A 21,425-nucleotide genomic window follows, 5' to 3' on the forward strand; every position below is an offset into this window, starting at 1 on the left:
AGTTTATTCCCCTCCTCCAAAAAAAATCCTTCCAGCACCTCCATCCCACTGTGACACGCTGAGCCCTCAACGGCCAGACCCAACGGTCCAAGCGTGAGTCATCCCTCAAAGTGCACATGCTTCATAAGATACACTTGTCCAAAAGTAACAGTGAGGAGGGGAGACAGAAGAAATGAGGCCACTGCTCGAAAAGCCAAAAAGATGAACTAAACACCCCGAGGAGATTCCAGGCGCTGTAAGTCCTGCTAAGAGAAAGGCGGCAGAGGGGAGACGGGAGAAAAATGGCACAACACATGGAGACCAGGGAGATTGATAAAGTTGAGAAGAGCATACAGATTCTCCATATCTGATGGAAAAACAACTGATAGGGAGAGAAACTGGAGAAATCCCATTAATGGGTTAGAATGTGAATGCAGACAGAGAAAGAGAGAGAGAGAGCAGGAGACACAGGGGCCCCTGGGGCCAGTCACTGGCCCCGCTGCTTCTCTGACGTCTCTTTTGTCTGCCATTTTTTTTTCTCAACATCACCGGCTAATTCTGGAGGCAGAGCACCGGAGGTTCACATTGTTTCCATGGCGCCAGTCTTGTCTCCTGGATACAGTGATGTGTCACATCAACTCTTTTCTCACCACACGTTTTCCACAAAGTGCCACCACAATCTGATCAAAACCTGAAAGACTGAAGGACTTGAGGAGTTATGGGGTTTGAACGGCTGTTAATACAGCTGTGTCAGTCTGCTGCCAAAGTATACGGCTCACCACTGTGAAATAACAGTGTCCTGAGATATCACTGTGTCTATAAACAAAAACAGATTCGCTCTGCCCCAAACCTACAAAGACAAGTGCTGTTGGTGATCTTGCGTGTGTGTTCATGCCCGAGTCTTGGCCACTTACCACACTGAAATCCAGGTTTTGCTCGATCCACTCCTGGCCGTCCTTAAACTCGTTGTGGAGGCCCATTATGTAAAGGGTATCCAGGGCGTCTACTATAGTGGCTCCCATCTGGGAATTACCTGCAAGGAAGAGGATGTGAAATATTTACTGAACATATATGCACCACACTAATTAAAATGTAAACAAACTTAAAGTTACATAATAAGGCCCATCTGATGCAAGCAATATTCATTTGCATTAGTGTGAAGCTAAAGGCAGAGCATTATGAGGAAAAACAAACCAGTGGATACACTACCATTAAAAAGCATGAGGTCAGTAAGATTTTTTTTTTTTTTAAAGAAATGAATCATTTTATTCAGCAAGAATGCATTAAATTAGATCAGAATTACAGTAAATACATATTTAGGGTCATTTCTGTGTACACTCAACCAGAGGTCCCCAGCTAAAAATTGTGATAATTTTTTGTCTGGTGATAAAAATACAAAAATGAAGAAGAAAGCCAAAATATTAAATGTCATGGATGAACATTTACTGAGTAATACACAGTTTTGTAGAGGGGGTCAAATTGGCAAACCTGAATTAGAGGGGAAAGATTGCACCATCATTATTTTAGACAGGCTCCAAACCTCAGGTGAAAATTGCTATTTTGTCCCCCTCAACAAAACTGGATTATTCAGTAAATATTCATCCATGACATTTAATATTTTGGCTTTTAATCACAATTTATATTTGTCTTTCTTCAGAAAAAAAAATTAACAAAATCAGAAATTTGAGCTGGGGATGTTTCTGAAATTTGGTTGATTTGACACAGAATGACCCTATATTTACAAAAGATTTCCATTTCAAATAAATGCTGTTCATTGAGCTTTCTATTCATCAAACAATCCTGAAAAAAAAATGTAGCACTGTTACTCCAAAATAAGCAGCACAACTGTTTTCAACACTAATATACTGATTTGCTACTCAAGAAACATTTCTTATCATTATCAGAGTGATTTCTGAAGGATCATGTAGTATGTAATGATACTGAAAATTCAGCTTTGACATCACAAGAATAAAATTACATTTTAAAGTATATTAAAATATATTAAATATAAAACAGTTTATTTTAAATTGTAATAATTTTTCACAATATTACCGGTTTTAATGCATTTTGATCAAATAAATGCAGCATTAGTGAAACTTTTTTCAAAAACTTTTTTTTTTAAATCTTCCCAAACTTTTTGAATGGTAATGTACACTTTCTATTTCCAGAGGACATTAGAGGAATAATTATGATTGTATAAGGTAAAAGACTGAAATTTAAGTTCCTATGGACACATTAGGTGTGTTCGACTTAAAGTGCCCCTATTATGGATTTTTGAAAATGACCTTTCATGTAGTGTGTATAGTTCTAAGTGAATGAAAACATCCTGCAAAGTTTTAAATCTGACAGTTCACCGTATATAAAGTTATTGTCTTTCAAAAGTAAGAGTCTACTCTGAGTCAATGAAATTAATCGTTTTCAAACAAGTCATAAGCCGTTTCGTTGTGACGTCAAGACGAAACATTAGCATATTGCCCGCCCACTTATTGCGCACGCAGACACCAGGGAAAACTTGAACCTCAAACCTGCAGCTGATTCCTGTGGATACTGGATAGCATCATGTCGAGAAGACGCTGTGCTCTACAGTGTGAAGGTAAAGCCAGTTTTTTTTCCCTCTGCCCAAGGATGAGCATGTGAAGAATCAGTGGTTAAGGTTAATCTTTACCATGATATCATAGAAGTATAATCCAAAACTTTTGCTGTGTTCCCTTTATTTCACTGACGACTGCTTCTCAAATCTCGGAGTTCAATGCAGGATTCGCAAACCGCCTGCTCTTGAAAGATGGTATTCAAAATACTTAGTTTTGTGTTTTATATTGTGTAGGTCTCCTGCTAACTCACATTATCACTGTCTTACTGAAATACTTCTGCTGATCAGTTGTGGGCCACTATTACCTAAAACTGTGTCTATTAATGCAGATTGTCTGTCGTTCACACTAATTTGAGGAAAGATTAAGCATGGAGCAAGACTTGTTTTACCAACGTTTATGTTACTTCAGTCATTCACGCTAGAGCTCGGCTAATGTATTGCATACATGCACTGTTATTGATACAGTTTCCACAAGTTCACCGCAATAAATTAGAAAAATACTCGGTACATATAAGTAACGTTAACTTTATAAGTAAAATAATCGGTTTGTTGATGGACATGCACTTGTTAATGCTGATAGTGAGGAATTACAGTTGCAGCATCTCATAATGTACCTCAAACTGAGTAGTGTATCACTGAGAAACGTCCTGCTTGAGTCGTCCTTGCGATGGAGGTTCGGGTTGAATAACTAGCCCTTTCAGAGTGTTTCATGATCAGACTCGCGCTTGGATTGATATGGTAAAATCGACGTCATTGTTCGTTACTGTGTTAAAGGAGAACTCCGGTCAATTTTAACATTGAGCTCATTTTTTTGTACATTTGGAGTGCTGTCAATACAGAGAACAACGACAAAAATCGGTGTTGCCTACACCGAGTTATTCTATTTTTAAAATTTGCACCCTGTTGACTTCAATAGGGCAAGTACTAAACCTGCTTTTAGCCTCTTAACATCCTCGATGTGTCATTACAAGTGCACAGAAAATGTGAGTGATTCCTTCTGAGTGAACACGAGTGGATCTGACTGCAGTAGATGTGAAAGAAATGTATAAAAATTATGTTATTTAAGCCAGCGCAAATACCTTTGTTTACATCCTGTTTTCGGGTGAAGCCCAAAGTAGTCGATTGCCGAGTTCACGTGCGTGATCATAAGTAATAAATATATGCGCATGAAGAAATGGATCAGAATGATTTGTGAACTGGACCAATTTCTTCATTTGAAAACATCTAATTCAAATGAAGGATTCAGACATCACTACTATGAAGAAGAGCTAGAGCAGATCTCAAGATTTAGCAGAAACTTTACATTGTATTTCTGTTTTAGTATTTTCAAATCCGTGGAAAGCCCCTGTAAAACTATCCCGTCCTGATAAAGAGCCCCGTTTAAAGTTCAAGATCAGATTTCAGCAATCCTGTTATTCCACAAATAAAACTAATTTCAAGAGTGAAAAACTGATGAGACATGTGTGGCATCTCTCTCTCTCTCTCTGTCTGTAGAACCGCAGTTATCATCATCATTATTGTAAGGAACTCTAAATCACTCTAAAAATACCCAGCAGCCCTCAGCCTCTTAGCTCTTCTAATCTGTCCAGACTGCTGCTTCAGTTTGTCCAGAGGCACCCCAAATGGTCCCAGCCCTTCAAAAACCACAAACACTTTTGCTTTTCATCCCTCTTTTTACAAGACTTAAAGCCCCGTCCTCTAACGTCATTTAAGACTAGGCTATACTTAAATTTACTGCCTTCCTCTTTATCGCCCTTTCCATTTTATTTTCTTTTTCTTTTTTGTTTTCCTACACCTTTTCGTTTTACTATGGAACCGTTACCAAAGATGTATCATCAGTCCCTCATTTGCAAATTCGCCAATATAACCCAAATAAAATAAAATTAATCAAAGAAAACAAAAAGGTTGCAAAAAAAAAAAAAAGATAAAACCCACTGAACTGGCTGCACATTCATCCCTCGCCACCTCATTTACACTCCCATAAATACACTGCCCATCTTGACTAAAATCCACACTCTCTGGCTCTCTCAGGCCTCATCATACTGAATGAATCTTGATTGGCATTTACACAAGGCTGGCATTCCGGATGCCAGACTTTGCTGGTGTAAATCAAATTGGACTCAATAAAGTTACTTGGGGAATTCCAGTGGTAATCAAACCAGGCTTCTCTCTCTGCTTCCTACAAGCCATCTTTTCAACCCACGCTCCCCCACTTAGTGTCATCCTTGCCAGTTTAATTTGGTGACAGATTGCAAGTTGTTCTAATATGAACACGCAAGTGGTAGCCGGCATGATGATTTCATTGTTCAGATTGTGTTTTTGTGTAGATTCTTCATCTTGAGAGAGAACCATTGGAGAGGTTTTCAGTGGTGGGGAGGTTTTCAGTGGTGGAGAGGTTTATGTAGTAAAATGCAGGGGTGTGTTTGTGACTCTGGGTACTTATTTATACCAAAAAAAAAAAAAAAAAGAGGAAGAGTTTTACTTCGTTGCATCTCCAAACCAAAGACATGAGTCAGAAGGCTTTTTCCCTCTATCTGTCTCATTTCAAAGATATATCAAGGGAATGCAGTGGGGGAGAGAGACAAACCCCATCCATATCTAACAGTTTAGTGCTCACCATTTCTGCTGCCACTGATTCTCCCTGGACCCTGAAAGCAACATCTGCTGTGCTCATCAACAAACTGCTCTGGCTAAGTGTGTGCAAGAGAGAACAGTAGAAAGAAAAGAGAGAGTAATGTACAAGAGACATTAGACCACACAGATGGAGTTGCTGGAGATTTTTCTCTTATATATACACACACTTACATTAAAAAGATTTTGGTGCGATTCTTACTATTAACTACTACTTTTGTCTCAAACTAATTACTGCTTATTAATAGTCAGTAAGATAATTGTTAAGTTAAGGTATTGGGTAGGATTAGGGATGTAGGATATGGTCATCCAGAATAAGGCATTAATATGTGCTTTATAAGTACTAATAAACAGTCAAATATACTAGTATATGCACGCTAATAAGAAAGTAGTTAATAGTGAGAATTGGACCCTAAACTAAAGTGTTGCTGAATTTTTTTTATGTGTCTTTGAAAAAAGCTTGTGCTAACCAAGGCTACATTTAACTTAAAGTAATAACTTTCTATTTTAATATATTTAAAAAATGTCTTGTAAAAAAATAATAAAATATGATGATATAAAATAGCATATTTTCAGTAGCCATTACTCCAGTCTTCAGTCACATGATTCTTCAGAAATCATTCTAATATGCTGATTTTGTGATTAAGAAATAATATTAGATAATAAGAAATAATATTTTCTTAATATTAGAAATGTTGAATACAGTTGTGCTGCTTAGTATTTTTCTGGAAACCGAGAAACATTTCTTTCAAGATTATTTGATGAACAGATATTACTCAAATATTGTGTAACCATATAAATGATATAACCATATAAACAATTTATTGTGTCTTCTCTTCGCTGAATAAAACTTAACTCGTCAAAAAAAAAAAAAAATCTTTCTGACCCCAAACTTTTGAACAGCAGAGTACAAACAGGCTAAAATATAAAGATCTATAAGAAGATTGTAATATTGCCTGACCAGATTATTTTAAGCACTTTTAAATTGCTGCAGATCAGACCAGAAAGACCTTTAAAATTAATATCCACAAATCAAACAGCTCCAATTTTAACCTAAGCATTAGTAGGGCACATACTTTGTAGGTTTGAACTAAACACCATAAAGACTAATTGCCTTGTGGCTCTATTCTGTATGCAACAGCATCTCTCTCAAGGAATGTTTTATGATCACCAATTTGTACTCCATAAAGCGCATTGAGTCCAAGCGCAAAAAGAAAAAAACATTTCCAGTGCAATTTCCACAAATGGGCCATGAGGCCAAAAGCAATGCTGAACTCTAGATAACAGCCAATTAGTGAGCTGGTGAACACGGCCGCTGTGATAGGCTGTTAAGATGCATCTTGATATGAGTAACCAATAAAAGGTTTCAATGTTTTGCGGGGTCAAGTAATCACGCTCCTCGTGAATCAGCGCATGATGAAACCATTGCTGAAAAATGCCGAGTATACAGATGCAGAAAGGCTAAAAGGCACATCAGAATTCAATGTTTACGTAACATCCTGTTGGTGGAATGGAATTTTTTTTTTTAAATCTGAAGCAGTGGTTTTATTTATAAATATCATATTTTGCAATTTATTGCTCAGTTTTTACCAAGAAATAAGCATCATAGTGATGATATATTTGCTTGGTTGTTTCTAAAGCTCACTTGATTTTGTTCCAGAAAGGGCATTATGATTCTAGTAGTGGCATTCTTAAAAGCCTGTCTTCATATAAAAACACTGGCCAGCAGTTGCCTTCAGTGTCGGAGCTTCTTCATCACATTATGACATGCGTGTTAGATATTACCGACTGCTTCAGGGTGGACAACTTGCCTTTTTCCCAAGAAACTTAACTTTGCTGATGCTCTTGAAACGAAAATCCAACATTAATTTCAAGCTCCAGTGCAGTTAACGCTAAGGATATTAGATGAACCTTTTAAGGTCACAAACTTATTTCTGCATTTCCTCCCCCCGAGAAATCTTACAAGCACAAGGAGAAAGGATCTGAAGCAGAACATGAAACATACTGTATATTCTGACCAGATAAAACGCTGCACTGTCAGAAGTGATCACCTTCAATCATCAGACTGGCCCACTAGAGCTCACGTCCACAGACATGCTGCATGTTGTCTGGGGGCATGCACATTTGCTGGAAGCTTTCGGCTGTGTTTTTCCATCATTTCTGCATTTACTTTTATTTCGTACAGTCTTAGCCATTACTTATCCGTACAGGCTCAGATTGCAAACCCACTGAAGCATGACTGGAAATGTGGGTGCTGCAAATGAAACTACAGGCGGATCTTAGCTAGTGGAAAGAAGTAGCGGGATTCTGTAAATATTGAGAGAACGCAAAGCTGGAAAGCTCGAGTGTGCGTACTGTGAATTTGCCATGGATGAGGAATTCTTTTGAAGTTTGGTTTATTGGAAATAAAAACAAAATCACATATATTTGAACTGTGCGGTTTCCTGAGGATTCTTTTCTCTTCTATTAATCCCTTTCCAATTTTCATTGTGATTTTAAAATTACAATGCTTAATACCACCGGCCTCAATTTGCCAAGACGTGGCCGCAAAATGTCACACGCCGATATTAAAAGAAAAGTTCACCGAAAATCATATTTAGATCCTCACCCCAATTAAGTGTGTCAGTGAAAGAATGAAATCGCGTTTGCCTCATCAAGTATCAATGTCACCATTAAAGCTAAAGAACAGCTTACGGTCTTGTTACATTATGAATTTTGCTGTGATACAGTAAAATGCTAAAGCTTATTATCATCATCAGTGCTTATATTCTTATTTTCACACATACACAGTTTTTTTAATGGGTTTTGTGTTTTAATGCTTGCTAATGCTCACCTAGGATGCATTTGATTAAATACAGTGAAAACAGTGATATAATGAAATATTACAATTCAAAATAACTTTTGTACTAATATGTTAAAATGTCATTTATTCCTCTAATGGCAAAGCTGAATTATAAGCATCATTACTACAGTCTTCAGTGACACATGATCATTCAGAAATCATTCAAAAATGCTGATTTGCTCTAGAAACGTTTCTTTTTAGTATTTTTGTGGAAACATTTGTCAGGATTCTTTGATGAATAGAAAGTTTAAAAGAACAGCATTTATTTTAAATAGGATTTTTTTTCTGCAACAACGTAAAGTCTTTACTCTAGCTTTTGATCAATTGAATGCATCCTTGCTGAAAGAAAAAAATATATATATATATATGGCATTACTACCCACTCAGCAGCAGCAAATGACAAAGGATAATTAACAAAAAACACCTACAGAATAAAACAGAAATAATGACCATGGCTCTCCATTTGATGGTATATGGATTTTTTGTATAAAGCTGGGTGTACAGTACAGCATTTACTTTTCTCAGTAGTTCTTGACTGTTACTTGTTAGATTGTTAGAAAGCAAAGGCGGACAGACCAACCAACATCAATGGTCTTTTATGCCAGACAGTAAGCTCTACATCATAGCTAGGAATTTCATGACTGACAGTGTAGACTGGCCATTTTAAGTCAGCAGAACACAGCTATCATGCTGTCCTCATTTACATGTGAAACTGAAATAATACTGCAGAAACCTTGCACTAATGACAGCAGTCTAAAGCCTGGCCTGGAGTCAGATGTGGCTGGGCAAAAGCCTACTTGATTCTTTACTAGACAGCTGCCAGAACGCTCACACTGCAGGACTGTGAGCTACAATTAAGGACGCAGGACTTCAAAGGTCAAGATAAAACTCAAAGGCACTTAATGAGAATCTCACGCTTAGAGTTACAAGATGATTTTCCTCCATGACCAAAATATATTTTACGACTAAGTCTAAAAAGTAAAATGCAAAATAAAAATAAAATACCAGCCAGGGTAAGAAAATTGACTCGACTGCATTAATGTATCAAGGCAAAAAATTTGGGGCCTTTTGATGCAATATATTTTTTTTTTTGCAGTAATCTGGTGCCACCATGTGCGCTTTTCACACTGTAACTCACACACACACACACACACACACACACACACACATACAATCACAGTCCATGTACAGGTGCTCTGGTCAAAATAACACATCGGCACTCAAGTCACGTACATTCAGCTCTCAAGGGCACACTAGTGTCTGTCTGTCTCTCATGATCTCTTAATGAATAACTATACAGACATTTCATCAGCTTATTTCCATCACAGTGTCTCCTTTTTCACCAAACCTCTGCCTCCATCCTGCACTCTTCTATCTCTGCTCTGTTTGTAATTTGGTGTTTGCTGTGCTTGCTGTCAGTCACTGGTAAGTGGCTGATGAATATTTACTGAGTCACAGCACTTTGATGAATGGCTGTAGTTGTGATGCCGAGGGAGAGGAGTGATCCCTGTTTCTCAGACATGCAGACTCTTGCACCATTTTAATGCTGCAGAGACTCATGGGGCACACCATTATCCGGGTAGTGCGGCAAGAACAGGGTCCGTATCATGTTGGAGAGTAACTTATTAAAAAAAATAGTAATGTCACCGACTTAACGAACAACATTTTTCAGTTGAAATACTGCAGCTCAGACCAGAGCAGCTTTTCCAGTTAAGAGCAATTAGTTGAATGAGAAAAATAATAATAATTTGAAACACTGCGCCCACATCTGCAATGCATTTTTTTTTAAATACTATTATTATATACATTCACAAATATTAGATTTAATCAAATAGGGCCATTGATACAGTTAATAAATGACTATATAGTGCTTATGTGCCAAATAATTACTGTTCTGAATTATTGCAAAAAATAATTAAGTTTTGTGTACAATAAAGTGTACAATAAAGAAAAATACAGTAACATTTTTGTACTGTAGCTACTTGTCTGTATTAACTGCTTTGAAAGTCAAACACTGCTATGTCATGACTTTTGTTCCACTTTTTCTCCTATTCAAACTCTACATGTATTTTCCATTTCATTTCCAACTCTTTTTAGTGCTTTGTTTCTAGGTCTCCTCTAACATGTCAAGGGCTTGCGAGTGCATTCCTGGTGGACTGCACAAAACCGAATTTGTGCGAATTCCCACCTGCGCTTGGCATCTTCTCATCTATTAAAAGTTTAATCCCAGCAGAACCCTGGTAGAGCGGGAAAAGCAGCAGGAATTGAGCTGGAATCAGTCAGTCAGTTGGGAGGGTTTGCAGCATTTTCTTTGTGCCAGCTGGAAACATGCTAACTCAAAGTAAGCCTCGCAACACTAAACAAAGAACAATACTTAAGTCACTTCACAACAGTGCTATGGGCATGATATTGATGTGTGTGCAAAAGTACATATTTTCAAAAACAACTCGTTGGAAGTTTGCCTGAACATCTAGTCGACTACTAGGTCTTTAAAAAAAAAAAACCCTGTAAAATTAGGGTTTCCTGACAGGCAGCCACGGCGCTACCATTGGGCCCGGGTGGGCCTGGGCCCACCCATTTTATCCATCCATTTTCTACTATGGTTTTGTACGTTTCTTCATTCGGATCTATTTGCGATCCATTCCATTCTAAACAAACAACGCATTTTACATGCTTCGTCCTTGTTACATTATTCATTAAGATAATAATTAATAACGCATAATTATCAGTGAACTTGATAAATGTTGCAGATATGTTTTACTATGCATGCAAACAAATGCCTTTCAACTTATGCGTGCAAAATTCTGAATAAAATGAATGTGCAGCAATTTGTACAAATAGAGAGTCTGTAGGCCTACTATATGTGTTGTAGCCATTAAATAAGCTCATTTAGTTTAATATTTGTTAAAATATTATAATGTTATTTTTTCATCTATGTTGATTATGAAAAGTGAACGCACGGCACGAGTAAGATAGGATGCGCAATATATCGAGAGATGTGGGTCAGACATGATTTTGACCACTTTGTGTTTTGTAGAAAGCCTGTTTTTAAGTGAATTTCGTTTTGTATAATTTGTATCTTAATTTTAATATTTTTTTTATCAACCAATTGCATTTAATAAATAAGAAGAAAATATAGCAGACAATAAAATCATGGAGGCGCCCGCGCGGTCACTTGCATTGCTCGTGAACAGGAGCGCATCTCATCCTAACGTAACGAAACTCAACGTATGCCTCACAGACATGAAATATATCTTAAGAAAGCTTGAAATGTCTTTTTAACAATTTAAAACGAAAAGAAAAAGGCTACTCTCTGATTATGTAATCCAGGAGTGCGTTTCCCGAAAGCATCGTTATCCAACTATGATCGCAATGTCCATTGAACTCTATTGGTAACGACGGAACTTGCGACCATAGTTGGCCAACGATGCATTCGGGAAACGCACCCCGGATGTGCATTTCTCTCTATAGGCGCGTTCACTATATGGAGATGGCGATCGTCAACTTCATCTTTACAGCTGTTGTTGCTGTTAATAAACTAAAAATAATAGGCCTATAATTTTATTAAACAATAAATTAAATTAAATTGTATTAAAAAAAGCAGCAAAAAAAATCCAGTTTGTTTGTTTTTGTTTATTTAAACCTATGCTAATTACGCATTAAATTCAGGTAGGCTAGTGAGTCGCTGTCCTCAGTGCCGCAGAAAAGCGCTGAAACGGAGATGAAGGGGAACCCGTTTTTTTTTTTTGGCTTATTTTAACTGGCCCATCCAGTTTTCTGGAGGCCCACCTACAATCAAAATCCTGGCGCCGCTAGTGCTGACAGGTATAATAAAAAAAGGACATAAATCTAGATGAACTAGTCAATTGGTGGTGGTTGAGGAGATTTCTCCCTTCCATGTGTAAAGCACTTTGAGTACCCAGAAAAGCGCTATATAAATGAAACAATGAATCCCCTTGAAGCTGCAGAAAGCGGTGGTCTTTAGTAATTCAGCTATGAAAGCAGACATCATGCAAGATGTATAGGCTATATACACGTATGATTTATGGTACTACGCTTTTAGTGTGACACATGCAGCCCTACCTTTTGTGCATACTAATTTATGCAGGGTGAGTTCTATTTTCAAAGAATCCATCACCTCAAACTCAGATGGCAGAGCTGGCATGACCTAACTTGGATGTGTTTGCTGTCTGTAGGAAGTGGTGTATTGGCTGGGGACTAGACTTTTGCCAAGCGAGAATGCAATTTGCCTGTTTTATACAGCTTTACTATGTACTGTTGTGATGTTTTTGAGGTATTCAAAATCCATGATCCACATACATATAATGCTATTTAATTGAGGAATATATACACATATACATATATATTTACATGCACTAGAAATATGCACACATGTATAATATTGTATTTAAAAAAAACTGATTACATTTGTATTTTATACATACATTTATCTCCACAAAATGAACAAATTCCCTCTTAAAGTACAGTCACACATTTCAACGATCAAATAAGCTTTAGCTATAAAAGTTACGTCTGCATTGTTTGTAGAAATGATGCCATTCGTGAATGATTCATTCTGAACACAGCCGGATGAATGCATTACAGGCTTTAGCAGAAATGCGTGAGATATTTAAAGGAAAATCGAATGACTAACTGTCTAGTACTGTGCATCCATCAGCATTTAGCACGTGCTTGGGATGTATTCAAGCACAACTGACATCCTTTGCACGGTGATGAGAAAAGCCCAAACTCCAGTGTTAAACTGCTTTGTCTCTGCATTGCAGGAGAGAGTGGTGCTTGGCACCTGCCTGAGCCGAGCCGAGCCGCAGTCGTATATGAAGTCACCACGGAGAAGACAACATACCCCAGGGCTCATCCTGATTCACTCATTACATCATTACCAACACAGTGGGTCATGTGCTGACGGGTCTCTAGACAAAACTCATACACCCACACGCCACAAGCACTAAACTCACATGCTGAGAAGCTGTGTATACTTCCCCATGCTCTCCACAGTCAAACAGAAAATCACACGCATCATTAAGAAAATATTAACCACCTAGGGAACGCAATTCGTTGGGCAGTACCAAGATGCATATATAATTGGAGATTTCGGCGAGGCTGGTGGCTGATGGGAATTAAGCAAATGAGGTCATAAATACCAAAAACGAATGGAAAAGTGAAAAGAGCCAGTCGACTGAGGCAATACTCTCTCATTCCAATCCCCACAACTCCCTTAGACAGCTGTTTCCTCTCCCCCCTCTTTCATTCTCACTGTCCGCTCTTCCACAACCTGAATATTGGGGATGCACCGATATGAAAATTTTGGCCGATATCGATAATTATTTATATTTGAAAGCCGATATAACCGAATATAAACCGATATATTGGCCGATGAATCTACATTTTTGAGAGCTTGATTACAAAAACAAAAGTCTCAACATTAAAAGCCATGTCCCAAGCACACATTAATAATGTTCTCATTATAATTTTATGTAGCCTGTATGACAAACTTGTGCTGTATTTTCCTTTTTCTCGAAGTGATTCCAATCATATTTCAAGCAAATCAAAACCATCATGGCGAACAGTGCGCATCTGAAGGAAATAATCCATTATTTATCAGTTTTAATATATTGGCCAAATTTTCTTATTGGGCCGATAACGATACCATAAAAAACTGAACATATTGGGCAATACCAATATGGTGGCAGATTTATCGTGCATCCCTACTGAATGTGATTACAATGTTATCCAGTTTACACAATTTATTTTACAAAAATATTTTTACCTTGTGCATGTGTATGATACGGTGCGCAAAAGGTCGTTGAAATCCTGGAAATATAATTAATAAGATGTAATTTCCCGGCCTTTAACATTGTTATAGTAAATACATTTAAGTTATGCTCAGCTCTGAAATATTTAATCAGCAATATTTTCTCTTCCCAAATAGCATCTTACAATTACAAATAGCTGTAATTGTCATGGAAATTCACTGTCCAATTCACTGTTGTTGAGAAGTCAACAACATTATCAAAACTCTAATAGCAATGTAAGTGCCCTCAGTTCATGTTAATGGCTGAGAAAAGCTTTGTTTACTGCATATTAAATTATGTACCACAATATTTGCTGAGAGTACAATTGCAATTGTATTTATTTTACTAACACAAATTACAGAGTGAATAACTTCATAACTTTTAAAATATTAAAGACAAACTTACTGTGAGCTAAAAGGTTGTTTGTTTTGTTTTTGTTGAAGCCATCATTCTGCATTAGTTCAGCTATTTTTTTTTTTTTAAATAGATGTGGAAAACTACATTTCTCATGATTCTGCAATAAAATCTCCACCAATCTGAGAATTGCAAAGCAAGCAAATCGTGGCCACTCTCATTAAGCACTGTAAATTACATGTCTATCTCCTTATGCTCACAGACTTCTTACATATTTGTATATATGCATATTTGCAATTAATTTAAAATATATTCTTTGGACATATATAATCAACATTTAAATCAATGGTTTCATATTTCTCCATTTTTATTTTTATTATGTCGTTCAGTGCTTCTTGGGACTGTAATTCCTTTTCTCATTAAAGCCATTAAGTACACCTTGGTCTTTTTACTTTTTTTATTAAAATCAAAGATTGTAATGTTGAGTCACACTGGTTAGTTTGGTTCATGGCTTATAACTCAAACAAAGACTTTTTAAATCCCTATGGGAAAAATACTTTTGGAAGCAAAGCTGCTGAAAAAGTGGATGGGCACATTTGCCCTTTAAGTACAATGATTTTTGGTGGATTATCATCCCTGCAAAACAAAAAGCTGCAGCAAATTCAATTATTTTGGGCTACAAGAATCAGAAAAGGTTCTGTGAAATCCTGCAAATGTTTTACCATGCAAAATTATCCATTTTAGTAACAAGAAAACTGATTTCTAGCATCTAGTGGCTGAAATGCCTAGTAGCGACCAAAATCACAGTAAGTGTGAACATCGCTTCACCCAAAAATGAAAATTGTTCATCCATTGTATTTTTTTCCTACTATGGAAGTCAATGGCTACAGTCAACCGTTTGATTACCATTTTTGTGTTCTACAGAAGAATATCAAAAATATTCATTTTTGTGTGTACTCTCTCTTTAAGCCCTACCCCTTTCAACCAGTCAGGGAGAACCGCTGAGCTCTCATTTTATAACACGGCTCCTCATGGATTGTGCTCTTTTATTCCTGGGAACAGATATGAGGGACAAAAACAACCCAGTTATGGACAATGGTCCAAGCACAAGACTCAAGGCAAGTGTCCTTAGCTGATTAGCCGCAGGCTGGAGGGTATTGATCAACCAGAGCGCTGATTAAAGACTAAGTAGTCTGGATGCTCTGCCTCTTATCAGCCAGCATACGCATTCTGACCTCAGCTAGCCCTGCCGTTACTATGGCAACAACACTGGACGTCGGGATGACGGAGAACACAATGGCCCGTCTCCAGCTGCGGGTCTGGAGGGCTGTGCCCAGACTAAAACTGTCTAGATTCAGCCTTTCCGCACTCTCTCTCTCTCTTCACACATCAGGATAAGACTTCCTGCTCAATGTGGGTTCATACTGAGGTTAAGCCTAATGAGTTCATTCAGCCATTTCATGGTGGAAAGAAATGAAAACACAACGCTTGACCACTTAAGAAAAAAAAAAAAAAATCCACCTCTTCATTGTCTGCTAAAAAGCTTTTAATGGTGTAACTACAATAGACTACAATAAAAAATGCTGGGTTATTTATTTATTTATTTATTTAACCTAAATGCTGGATTCAGCCTGTTGGGTCATTTTATTGGGTTATTTTTTTACTATTTTTACCCAGGTTCTGGGTAGCTAGGTAGCTTTTGTGCAACTCAGCTAGGTCAATTTTACTGACAATACACTGGGTCAATGTAAACCAATGGTGGGTCTGCGCAAACCAGTTTGTGTTCTGTTCTGAGAAAAAAAACTATTTCCTGAATGAAATTAAGGTTTGTATTACATTGTTTTTCTATCAGATTAAAGAAAAATGTATGCAGTCGCACATTGTAACTTATTTCTTTACATGTATGTCGCAGCTAACATCTGCTTGGAACACTAGCCTTCTACAAACACAAAATACACTGGATCTACACTCCGGGCGAATGACACGGCAGGCACCATGTGAAAGTTTCACCTCCCTCCAAACGAATGGCGCAAATAGGCCTGACACACAACGCGACATCGCTGTCATCTCATGTAACAAAGTTGCAATGCACATTCAGTTCAGACCGCTCTGTTGACCACAATGCGCTCTTTGATAGTGTGCTATCGTCTGGGCTATGGTCACACTATTCGTTTGATGGGTTAAAAAAAAAACGTACATGTCTGACAGATGAGATGACATGGTAAAGTTGTTTTTTATGTAACTTTGCAAACATGAATATTAATATAATATTGACATTGAATAAACTGGAATAGAAATATAGCCTGATTATACCAGTTTCCTTTCCACAGATTCTCCAAGGCTGCTCCAGTCACTTCCCTTTCTAAATGTTTTTGCGTATTTTATGATTGTCAAAGAATGAATTGTCATTGAATAAAAACTATTTTATATGAACTGTCCTTGTCCTAGCCTATATGCAACAGATTTTATAGTGCATTATTATTTAAAATAGCTTTCAATATTAGGTTGCGTGCCCCAGCACGGTTTCAAAAATAACCCAACAAATGGGCTAATGTATAAATCCCAACAAGCTGGGTCAAAATAACCCAGTTCGGGGGCAAATAAGATTTTTTCTTTTTTAAATATATACTTTAATTCAGCTAGGATTCATTCAATTGACGATTAAGACAATGTTACAAAAGATTTCCATTTTCAAATAAATGTTGTTCTTTTGAACTTTCTATTCATCATAGAATCTTGAAAATGCATCAGTTTACACCATAGACTGCAGCACAACTGTTTTCAACAGATGATAATAAAAGTTTCTTCAGCAGCAAATCAGCATATTAGAATGATTTCTGAAGGATCACGCAACACTGAAGACTGGAGTAATGATGCTGAAAATTCAGCTTTCACAATAGAAAAGATTATTTTAAGATTAAAGCTATTTTCATAAAGCCTATGTCAGAACAGCATGTGAATGAGGCTTTAAAACACGTGAAAATAAACTTTGATGATGACAAAGAACTGCAATGTCACGTAAGTGTAACGTATCTACTGGTTTATACTGTACACCCAAAAATCACAGCTGCGTTTTAAATGTGTGATGTGAATGTACGTTGCATCTACAAAAAGTACAATCTAAAATCGTAATATCAAACACCTATTTTAAATTGTAATATTTCACAACATTACTGTTTTTACTGTATTTATCATCAAATACCTGCATAAGAGACTTAAAACATTGTTGTCAAGTACATAAAAAATCTTTACAGACTCCAAAGTTTTGAATGGTAGTGTAAATCAACACCATGTTAATCATTCAATCGTAAAACATCAGAAACAGAGCAACAGGCACTCGCTCCGCCGTGCGAGCATACGTTGACGTGTGGTTATTTATAGAATTGTGTTATCGCATGCGTAACGGTGGCAGTTGGGTTAAGCAATCTGACCCTGGGGTCCGGACTGAGAATATTCCCTGCAAACAGGGTGTTTGTTTACAGATCAAAGTGCATACCATCAGCGATCTGTCCAGAGAGTGCCTTCAAGCATTAGAGTCTCAGCTTTTATGGGTCAAATGTTTTTACACACACACAAAAAAAAAAGAAAAAAAATCAATGGATGCCTATCAGTGGATCGATATGGGCGAGTCCCTGTCCCACCGCAACAGTAAGCCACTGGAATGGTCCTTTTGACCATAACATCAGATGTACAATCAAGAGGACAAAGGCCCAGTGTGGAATCACAAACGAACAGTATTCTTAAACAAGTTTTAAACACAAAAAGGCCCAACTGTTATGTCCAAAGTATTTCAATTGTGCAAAAAAAGAATTTCACTTGTGACTAGACTGTCTTTAAAGGTATAGATCACCCAAAAACTCTCTGGTCATCATTTACTCACCCTCATGTCATTCCAAACCTGCATTAATTTCTTTCTTCTAATCCATACAAACAAAGTCAATGGGGTCCAATGTTTTTGTTTTGGATCCCTCTGACCTTTCATTGTATTGTCCATACAACCAGAACCAGAAACATAACCAGAAAAGGTTCTTCAAAATATCTTGTGTTCAAAAGAAAAAAGTTTGAGTTTAGAACAACATGAAGGTGAGTAAATGAGTTGGGTGAACTATCCCTTTAAAGGAATATAAAATATATATTTTAAGGTCATGTCCACCAAGCACAGGTCAGACAGGTATATTAGCGATAAATTAACTGACAGATACTCTGGATACTGACAGAAATTGGATAAAAACTATAACCTTTTATTGCAAAAACCTATCATAATCCTCACAAAAGCCTTGCAGATTATGCATAATAATGGGAACGTTGCTCACAGCGATTAATTCATTAATTTGATACAGTTATATAGCGCTTTTCTGGGTACTCAAAGCGCTTTACATTCGGAAGGCGGGGAATCTCCTCAACCACCACCAATGTGCAGCTTCCACCTGGATGATGCGAAGGCAGCCATATTGCGTCAGAACGCCCACCACACACCAGCTTACAGACCACAGGGTGAGCACCCCCTACTGGCCTCACTAACACCTCCTCCAGCAGCAACCTAGTTTTCCCAGTAGGTCTCCTATCCAGGTACTGGCCAGGCTCAACCCTGCTTGGGGTTGGGCTACAGGGTGATATGGCTGCTGAAGTCCATGAAGTCAAACAGTAATTAAATCCAACAGTAATTGTTTTGACATTTATTGTTGAAGGTGCTGGATGTGTTACAAAAGCAGTGCTTTGACAGAGTAGCAGCAGAATGTTAAAGGAGTGGGGTTTAGAAACACAACCTCTTGCAGAGCATTTTATCTAGCTCTGAAACATTTTAGTGGACAATAAACGCATCAAGACCATTGAAAGGCTGGGTTTTAGCATAAACCACTAAGAAAAAAATATAGATATAACTCGCTGCACTAACCAGTTATTTAATTATTGAACGATCCATCCAAATCCAACCCTTATGCTGTCAGATTGATAAAATACATCAGCAAATATCCTAGATGTGGGGTGGGCAGTTTAAATTCAGTCAACAGAATGTGGCATTATGAAACTGTCAGCAGCATCAGCTCACTCATTAATAATGGCTCTATATTCTGTTTCAGGCTAGCCAAAAAAAACAAAAAAAAAACAATGTCAGCTCGAAAAGCAGCCTAAACTACTTATACAGCCTTTTTATATTTAAATATTATATTAAGTATATTATGCACTGTATATTTTATATATTTATACTATGGGGCTGTTAAATGTTTGATTCTAATTGATAAACATAGTGTGCAATTATTTTCCAGGAAACAATGTTAAAGTAGTTCCACATATAGTACAGACACATGGAAACATATGTGCAGAGAAACTTGTCAGCGCTGCCCCGCGACTATCAGTAAAATAGTTCAGCAGCTGAAAGGCTACATGGCATTTCTTAGTAGCAAGGTAGTAAAGTCACTGTTCTTGAAACAGTTAAACTTGCATTATAATAATATAATAACTGCATTGGTCTGCATACCAATGGCTCAAGCTTTCACCACTAGAACTAAAAAGATATTTTGTAATTAGCAATGGAGGCTTGGGATGAGTAAGAAATTAGTTACACGCACAATAACGTTTGTCCTTTTGTTTTAACGACAAAAACCTGACAAATGTATTGAAATAAAACATCTGAACAAAGTTGAGGAATTGTAACCAAAGCAAAAGCGGAATAAATGAATCCGGGCCATTTAATTATCCGAAAAATAATGCATGCTTCACAATGTGGTTGTATTACCACTTCAGGTGTGCACTATTTTTTTCGAATAAATTTAACGGCCTGTCGTCAATTATTTCTTACATGTACACACACTATTCTATTTGAAGCTAGCCAAAAAAAAAAAAAAAAAAGACCTCCTCATTTGAGTATGTGAACCAACACCATTAAATTAAGATGGGATAAAGTAAATCAAAAGATCCCGACCAGGCAGACACAGCAACATCGGCTAAACCAATGGCATGAGAGCCACACAACTTATATAAACAATCTGTCTCTTGAAGACAGGACTTCAGATGAAACAAAGCACACCATATTCTGCCAAAAGATGGGAGGATGGAGAACGAGTTTCAACAGGGAATCTGAGAGAGAAACTTCTGGAAAAGAAGAGCAAAGTCATCCAAAAGTGTTCCATCAGTCTCTCTCCAAAATATACCCAAGTATGTTTATCAATATATGCCCAGCTGAGAAGATCATTCCACATGTGAGGATAGAAACAGACAGACTTATTAAATATGCAAGTGAAGTGTGAAAGACACTTCAGCACACCGCACTGCAGCATGAGGCGCTCCCTTGTTCTTCCACACTCTCTCTCCACCTCAAATCTTTGTTCTTCTTCAAAAGCTCCCTCTTATTTTGTTTAAAACGCAGCACTGCCTCATATAAGTCTCATTGGTCTCTCAGAGAAAGAACAAATAAAAAGTTTCAGAGAAAGACTAAGGTCGATTTGCAAGGCTAAATATAACAATATTAAATGGAATTGACAAAACATTTAAGTAATGGTATTATGAAACGGTGGTTTAGTCACAGGTCTTTCAACGCAGCTCATCCTATCAGGATACAGTGTCAGAACTATTTATTTTATACTATTGTTTTTTTTTTCCTGCATACACGGCCATGGTTACATCAGCAGCAGAGTAAGAAGCAAACAGGATGAATTGTGTTTACATGATCTTTGTTTGTCTTTCATGATCTTGAGGCATGCTCACATGTACACACACAGATCCGATCAGTCCCACTAGTTGAATCTTCTTACGCTCTTGAGCTGAGAGCCAGTTATAAACACACCCAAACAAACAGAGAAATGATTAGGGAGGGCGATCTGCGCAAGCACGTCTTATCGTTTGAGGGTGAGTTATAGACGGCACACAAAAGTGGATGTAGATGGAAGAATTGTGTGTGTCTGTCCTTACCACAATGAACCAAATCATCCCGCAAGAGCAGTCATTTACATGTAAATGAGACTCCAACATGCATCCTTACTTACCGAAGATATTGGTGGAATGTCCTTTCTTGGCGAGGGGTTTGAGCTCGTTGTGGCCCCAGCCATATTGCCTGTAGCTGTCCCACGCATGTTTCATCATCTAGGACACAGAAATGACGATAAGTTAGCCTTACCCACAAACACAAAAAAAGCATAGTGGATATCTGCATTACAGAACCCACATCCATCTGATTGATTCATCTACAGCCGCCTGCCTTCATGATTCGTAAACCTTTTAA

The 21,425-nt window shown here is 37.4% G+C and overlaps 1 protein-coding gene across 2 annotated transcripts in view; it reads right to left on the bottom strand.

Moving 5' to 3' along the window:
* man1a2 (mannosidase, alpha, class 1A, member 2) overlaps positions 1-21,425 on the bottom strand; it is an 83,125-nt gene that overhangs the window by 28,081 nt on the left and 33,619 nt on the right. For both annotated transcript variants that reach the window (XM_081368317.1, XM_081368316.1), the window contains exons 4-5: positions 21,190-21,286; positions 894-1,012 (exon numbers count right to left, since the gene is read on the bottom strand). In XM_081368317.1, the coding sequence (XP_081224443.1) occupies positions 894-1,012; positions 21,190-21,286 (216 nt within the window). The remainder of the gene's footprint in view (positions 1-893; positions 1,013-21,189; positions 21,287-21,425) is intronic.

The sequence above is a fragment of the Scardinius erythrophthalmus genome, assembly GCF_964197995.2.
Source record: "Scardinius erythrophthalmus genome assembly, chromosome: 6".
Classification (NCBI taxonomy): Eukaryota; Metazoa; Chordata; class Actinopteri; order Cypriniformes; family Leuciscidae; genus Scardinius; species Scardinius erythrophthalmus.